Below are 7,380 nucleotides of genomic sequence, written 5' to 3' on the forward strand. Positions count from 1 at the left end.
TGCGCTCCGTACGCTCAGCTCACCTATTACGCCGCGCGCTCTCGCAGGGACCGGGTCGGAGCTGCTCGTCTACGACGTGGACGCCGCCAGGCTCGTCGCCTCCTTCCGGGTCTTGGACGGGGTGCGCGTCCACGGCATCCAGCCCCGCGGCTCGCCCCCTGCCGACGGGCTCACCCTCGCCGTCTTCGGCGAGAGGAGGGTGAAGCTCCTCAGCCTCCGCGTCGACGCCGAGGATGGCGGGGCGGTCGCCGTGCGGCTGGAGCTGGAGCAGAGGCTCCCCGGGTTCGACCACTGGGTGCTCGACGCTTGCTTCCTCGAGGTATGCACGCTCGGTCGTGCTGTCCGGTCCCTGCATTCGCGCAGGGAAGCTTCGTTTTCCTCTGCCATTCATGTTTGTTTGTTTTCGGCGCAGGTGGACAGGCTGCTTGCGATCGGTTTGGGCGACAATTCAGTGGCATTGTGGGATTTGACGGACCATGTGTTTGTTACCCGAGTGAATTCTCCAGGTTCGACGACAATCGATGTGTTGCCCTAAAGTTCGAAACTATATTCTCTGCGCCAGAATTTGTATTGATATACTTGCTTCTGGTGTGTTTTGTGGATGCAGAGAAGTGCCTTCTGTATTCAATGAGAATGTGGGGGGACTCTGTTCAATCCCTCCTCGTGGCGTCTGGTACCATTCTAAACGAGGTAATCTTCTAATGCAACAAAATTTTGAGACACACAGAGTTTTGTTTTTATGTATGAACATTACTATAACTCATTAACTCCATCATATCTGTTTTCAGATTCTTATTTGGAAATTGGTACCCGAAACCCTGAGTACTTCGTTATTAAGCTCGGACGAGTTGGGTGCTACTGGTGTAGATAACAGTGAAAATGTTCATCTTAGTGATAATAAATACATGGCTGTTCATATTGGAAGGCTGAAGGAACACGAAGGTTCAATATTTCGAATAGCTTGGTCCTCTGATGGATCAAAGTTCATGTCCGTTTCTGATGATCGCAGGTCAGGTTCATTCTGGCTTTCACTTCTCTGCATTATCTGTGTTAGATTTCCTTTGCTGAAGTATCTGTATCTAGCTTCTGGAACTTTATTGTTTCAAATGGCCGTCTTTTGTAATATTGATCTTATGTGCTTGGCTTCATTGTTATGGCAGTGCTCGCATGTGGATGTTAAGTTGTCAGCCACAGGATCTTACCAATCAAACAGCCAAAATTGATGATGTGGACATTATACCCAAACTGACACTTTTCGGACACAGTGCTAGAATTTGGGATTGTTGCATATCTGATTCTGTAAGTTTGTTGCACTTTGCCTTTTCATCTTTCAGTTTTGAAGGTGGATTTGCCATTATGCTTGTTTAGCGACGGCCATTTTCTCAGTTCTTTTCTACTCACAACTCTGTCATGGACACATACCATATTATTGCATTAATGCTTTTTTTGCGACAAAAGGGGAACTTGATCATCTAGCTGTTATTGTAGACGAAATACAGCTTACTGTTTTCACCTCAACTTGCCTTTTAGATAGTTATAACTGCTGGTGAGGATTGTACTTGCTGCATTTGGGGCATGGATGGAAAGCTAATCAAAACATTCAAAGAACACATGTAAGTTGGGAAGATCAACTTAGATAAAGTGTAAGGCGAGCAAATTAAGTATGTCGGAGTTTGACTACCTTGACTTGCAACAAGTGCTTCCCTTAGTAAAACTTAATTTTCTATGCTGCATCTATTGTTACAGTGGCCGAGGATTATGGCGATGTTTATATAATCCAAGCTCACTAGTTCTGATCACCGCTGGGTTTGATTCTGCAATCAAAGTGCACCACCTATGTAACTCCTCTTTTCATGACATATTGGAAGAAAACGTGGCCCCAGATGGTCTGAAATACGATTCTGAGGTGTTTGAAATATCTTCTCCTATAGTATCAGGACAGCATGGTGCCTTGGATAGGTATGGTGTGCTTCCGTGTTTTCTTGTATTATCTCCATTTTTCATTGTGATATAGTGTGAGTGATTGTTTTTTTGTTTATCACAGCAAAAGCGAATATGTCCGATGCTTACATTTTGTGCAAGAAAATGTTCTCTATGTTGCCACAAACAATGGATATCTGCATCATGCTGAACTCTCTGATACAAAAGATCCAAGATGGACTGAGGTTATTCAGGTCACTGAGAAAGCACCAATTATATGTATGGATGTAATGACAGGGTGCTCAGACATTTCTTTGGATAAGGAGGATATAATTGCCCTTGGAGACGGTCGAGGAAATGTTACTATCGTCCGTTTAAGCAGTCCCAGTCTTGAACCTAAAATAGATTTATCTGTTACCTGGCCAGCTGAAAAGGATAGGCAACTACTAGGACTATACTGGTGCAAGTCCCTTGAATGTAGGTATGTGGATTATTTCCTATTTACTTTCTGGTTAGCAGGTAATTATTGTTCTCAACAGTTTTTTCCCCTCGCAGCCACATTTTCACAGCTGATCCTAGAGGCGCTCTTAAGTTATGGAACGTAAGGAATGCCCTTTTGTCAAATGGCCATGCGATTACTACAGCTCAGGAGGTTTCACTTGTTGCAATGTTTGAATCTCCCTTTGGGGCTCGAATCATGTGTTTAGATGTATCACTTCAGGATGAGGTAATTCTTATAAACTTGCTCTGTTTCTCACTGAATGCAAAACCATAACAGTGGCTTATATAATATTTCACGCGAATATGAGACGTTCCATAATTATGACTACGGGAACACTAATTGTTTATAGAATACCAGTGCCTGATGTTCTAATAACTATCAAAAGAGAAATGTTACAGTTTGCTGCAAAGAATATATTTTGTTCTCTGATGTAAAAAAAAAGTACATGTTATTTTCTATGCAGATCCTTATAACAGGTGATAAGAAGGGTAACATCGCTGCCTTTCCTTTTCATAAAACATTGGCAGCACATGACAGCAGTGAGGCACAACAGAAGATACCTTTACGTGACCGTTTTAAAGGAGCTCATGGCATTTCTAGTGTCACAAGTGTTCAGATAATCACCTCAGCTTCAGATCATATTGAAATCCACACTGTATGTACAGAGTTTTGTTGTTCTTTCTATTGAAGTCATGAGCTTGGCCTGACATAAACTCCTCTGCTCTGAACATTTTACAGACTGGGGGAGACGGCTGTATTTGCTTCTTCAAGTATGGGAGACATGTCAAAAAAGTTGAATTTGTTGGAATGAGACAATTGAAAGAATTAGGCACCATTCAATCCATCTACGCAAATCATGCCTCTGGTAACCAATTGGTTGGTACCTATGCAATAGGTTTCACCTCTGTGGATTTTATCAGTTGGGACCTTGAAAATGATACAAAGGTAAGACATACTGAATAAACTGGACAGTTTGGAAATTTGAATTTGGCAACGGTTGGGCTAATCTAATAATTCTGGATTTGTTTGCCCTTCTATAGCTGGTTCAAATATCCTGCGGAGGATGGCGGCGCCCTTACTCTTATTATCTTGGGACAGTCCCTGAGTATCAAAACTGTTTTGCCTTCGTGAAGGTTTGCTGCCCAGCCCTTGCTTAACGATGTTTGTGGAAGTGTTTTCTTCACTGTTGTTCTGTGCAAATTTACACACCTCATGAGAATTGACTTCCTAGCAGGACCACAGTATTCATGTCCACAGACACTGGGCACCAGCTCAAGATAGGAAGCTGCTTCCTCAAGTTTTTCATACCCAGTTCCATGGAAGAGAAGTGCATTCTCTTTGCTTCATAGATCCAGCAAGCTATTCACATCCTGAGAGGAGTACAGATTTGTGGATTGCAACCGGGTGTGAAGATGGAACCGTCCGGCTTACAGGGTAAATAAGTTACTATTCATGCATAATAACAAACAAGGGTTAATCAAATACACCTGTTCATTTCAGGTTCTGTTATGAACCATATGATATATGTTGTCTTGATCTTTGTTACAGGTACTCGGCTAGTAGTGCTGGAAAATGGTGCTCATCCAAGCTGCTTGGGGAGCATGTTGGCGGGTCAGCTGTGAGAGATACGTGTTTCATCCCAAAAACATACACATTAGCAGATAAATCGCGCAACTCTAGTGTCAGTTCTGCCGACACTTGGGTCGAAAACAAGGACACCACTTACATATTGATATCTGTTGGATCAAAGCAAGTTCTGACGGCTTGGATTCTAGAACCTAGGATTGCAGAGAACAACAAACAAGTGTGCTCGAGTGGTCTAGATTTAGACACCAAGCAAGGCTCAGAATGCTCAGACAATAGTGATTCAGCCGTTACATTTCAGTGGCTTTCTACCCACATGCCACCAAAGCTTGGCACCAAGAGGTTGAAAGCTGATCATGTAAAGCTGAACTTCGAGGAAGGCGGGAAAGGAAATTCCTCTGCTCAACCCAATCTGGCTATTATGGATCAGATGGAAAATGACTGGCGTTACCTTTCTGTTACAGCATTTCTTTTGAAACATCCGGCTACCGAGTAAGATTTGGCACTGCACTCTTATGAATTGCTCATAAATATAGGGCCCATGGTACTTTCTGTTTCAGCTCTTGGAAGAAATATCTCTCATAAATTGCTCACAAATATAGGGTCTAGGGCACTCTCTGTTTCAGCTCTTGCAAGAAATGACTCATGAGTTGCTCACAAATATAGGGTCTAGAATACTTTCTTATTAGCTCTTGCAAGAAATGAGGGTAATCTAAGCTCTTTGTTTTGTGCCAGGTTGACAGTTTGTTTTGTGGTTGTTGCTTGCTCTGATGCAACAGTTATTGTCCGTGCGCTTCTTTTGCCTTCTCGGCTATGGTAAGCAACATGAAATTTCTGAAGTGGAGTTCCTATTTATCTGTACTAGTCTTGGGGCTTTCAGTTAGCTGTTCCTTTTCTTTGTGTACAGGTTTGATGTTGCCTTGTTGGTCCCACAGGCATCACCAGTTCTTGTGCTACGGCATATTGTTGTCGCCTCTGGTGCCCACTGTGAAGGTCAGTTCTACTCTTTCTTATTTGTTCTGATAATGTTATTAAGCATAATGAAATTCACACATTTGCTTTCAGGTGATGTTTATAATGGCGATAGGTACATTATTGTGAGTGGATCTACAGATGGTAGCATCACATTGTGGGACCTAACAGACACCATTCATGGCTTTATGCAACTAGTATCAGAGACTAAGCCGCACATGGTTATCGACTGCCAAAAGCGGCCCAAGACAGGAAGAGGGAGTCAGGGTGGTCGTCGTCGGTGGCGACCACTGGCAAACAGTTCTGTGAAAAAGGGTAACGAACAAGCATTGCTCCCCAGTGAGAACAATCTGAGTAGCTCGCGCGCTGCTGCAGAGAGTCCACATGAAACTTCAGGAGTGGCAGAAACCGAGGCCATAAAAAACACTGAGGACACAGTTTCAAGTACCCAGTCATGTGATATACCTGAGCTGCAGCCATTGCAGATGTTCTCCGGTGTTCACCAGTCAGGCGTCAACTGCCTCCATGTTTCAGAGATGGAGCAGCGATCAAGCTCTGCACCTGGCTTGTTTTACTGCATCGTAAGTGGCGGTGATGATCAGGCGGTTCAGTGTTTTGTTTTCACATTAGGACCCCCACAGGGCTGCTCAACTAATACGTCAAACATAATCTCGCCTCCTGACAAAGGTGGATTTCAAATACTTGGCCAACACACGGTTCCATCGGCTCACGGATCAGCAGTGAAAGGTATGTCTGACACTGTTAATATCACGGCTTGGTTTAATTAGTATTTCAGTTTAGCAACTGTCCTTGTAAGCTGATGATACAAGCACCTGCGCTTTTACCGTCAGGTATCTGGACGGACGGTGCCTGGGCTTTCTCCACCGGGCTTGATCAGAGAATCAGATGTTGGAAGATGGGCCCGTCCGGCAAATTCATGGAGCATTCCCATGTTATCATCAGCGTGCCCGAGCCGGAAACTCTGGATGTTTTCCATGACCGGTGAGGAGGCTTCACAGCATCATCTATGTTCTTTTTTCTTGGCCGATGAAAATGTGTACGTGATGTTCTCTGTCGTAGTTCCATCTTTACGATTTTCTCACGGTGATTGTTGTTATCTTGTCAGTGGGAGCGGGATATACCACATCGCCGTTGCAGGAAGAGGGATGCAGATGGTTGAGTTCTCGCCGCCTGAAGACGACTCGATGAAGATAGCGTGAGAACAGCCTGGAGGCGCGTCGTGGAATTACTGCAGGCGGGAGGGTGCGCAGTCTGTTTTTTTGGGATGATTTGTAACTCCATTTGATGTGTAGCTCTTTTTGAGAGAGGGGATGAATTATAGACAGTCAGCGATCTGGAAATCTGGTGGCATTGAAGGCTGGCTTGATTTGATTGAATGCCCAGCCCACCAGGGATTTCCAAATCGTTAGCGGCGGGTCTTTCTTCTTCTGGGCGAGCTGCGGAGCCCCTCACCCGAGAATTGCATTTCCGCTTCAGCTTCCCCGGTTTAGTTGGTTTGGAGGATTAATTGATTGGATACCCAATCCGCATAATCTTTCAAAGTCACTGCTTCGGAAGAGAGAAACCTCAAGTCGTTTCTCATCTGGATCTACTCTCCACTTGACAACCATGTGAATCAATTAATCCCTGTCAAATTTCCCTACATTGGTAAACACAAATACTGAATGTAATATCTATTTCAATGCCGGCAAGACATTAAAAGTATAAATGGCAGCTACTACCTCTGTTTCAGTTGTGCAAACTACTGCCTCAGTCCATAATGTAAGACGTTTTTTGAAACTAGCATGAAGACGCCACCGTGTTGAGCTGGCTGCCATGGAGGGTGTCGTCGTCCGTCGCAACACAAATACCACCGATATTGGTCGTAGTCGGTCGGACTTACCACTGTGGACGGCGTCGAGCGTCACCAAGGAAGAAGTACGCCGCGGCTGTTCATGCGTCCTCGACGAGGCCACCGCTGGTTTGATGTCGCCGAGCGCCGGAGCGACATAGTTGTTGGCTTCCTGGTCTTGTTCCGAATGCATGAAAACCACTTAACAAAATTGATTAGCATATTAGTTTAATCAAAACAAGAAGAATCGAACGAGACATCTATTGATCCATCAGGATCGATTCCTCTCATCTTCTTGTTCTGGCACGGAAGTGCGCGATTGATGGGGAGCCGCCGTCTCGCCTTGCGCCTTCGTGGTGTACCAACCTGCTGATTGCATGCCCGTGAAACGCTAGAGATAAAGAGTGCCTCTGTGGTGTATCAACCTGCTGATTGCGTGCCCGTGAAACGCTAGAGATAAAGAGTGCCTCCGTGGTGTACCAACCTGCTGATTGCGTGCCTGTGAAACGCTAGAGATAAAGAGTGCCTCCGTGGTGTACCAACCTGCTGA

The 7,380-nt window shown here is 44.8% G+C and overlaps 1 protein-coding gene across 1 annotated transcript in view; it reads left to right on the forward strand.

The window, feature by feature from the left end:
- The window catches only part of LOC119300528, a 16,349-nt gene extending 9,657 nt beyond the window's left edge, over positions 1 to 6,692 (forward strand). The window contains exons 2-20 of the mRNA XM_037577470.1: positions 48 to 319; positions 413 to 506; positions 608 to 690; positions 789 to 1,009; positions 1,161 to 1,299; positions 1,531 to 1,613; positions 1,747 to 1,959; positions 2,045 to 2,401; positions 2,476 to 2,647; positions 2,886 to 3,077; positions 3,161 to 3,367; positions 3,463 to 3,555; positions 3,657 to 3,856; positions 3,971 to 4,498; positions 4,742 to 4,822; positions 4,914 to 4,999; positions 5,072 to 5,725; positions 5,830 to 5,980; positions 6,105 to 6,692. Coding sequence (XP_037433367.1) covers positions 48 to 319; positions 413 to 506; positions 608 to 690; positions 789 to 1,009; positions 1,161 to 1,299; positions 1,531 to 1,613; positions 1,747 to 1,959; positions 2,045 to 2,401; positions 2,476 to 2,647; positions 2,886 to 3,077; positions 3,161 to 3,367; positions 3,463 to 3,555; positions 3,657 to 3,856; positions 3,971 to 4,498; positions 4,742 to 4,822; positions 4,914 to 4,999; positions 5,072 to 5,725; positions 5,830 to 5,980; positions 6,105 to 6,198 — 3,920 coding nt within the window. The 3' untranslated portion in view covers positions 6,199 to 6,692. The remainder of the gene's footprint in view (positions 1 to 47; positions 320 to 412; positions 507 to 607; positions 691 to 788; positions 1,010 to 1,160; positions 1,300 to 1,530; positions 1,614 to 1,746; positions 1,960 to 2,044; positions 2,402 to 2,475; positions 2,648 to 2,885; positions 3,078 to 3,160; positions 3,368 to 3,462; positions 3,556 to 3,656; positions 3,857 to 3,970; positions 4,499 to 4,741; positions 4,823 to 4,913; positions 5,000 to 5,071; positions 5,726 to 5,829; positions 5,981 to 6,104) is intronic.
- Positions 6,693 to 7,380: the final 688 nt, after the last annotated feature.

The sequence above is a fragment of the Triticum dicoccoides genome, chromosome 5A (assembly GCF_002162155.2).
Source record: "Triticum dicoccoides isolate Atlit2015 ecotype Zavitan chromosome 5A, WEW_v2.0, whole genome shotgun sequence".
Lineage (NCBI taxonomy): Eukaryota > Viridiplantae > Streptophyta > Magnoliopsida > Poales > Poaceae > Triticum > Triticum dicoccoides.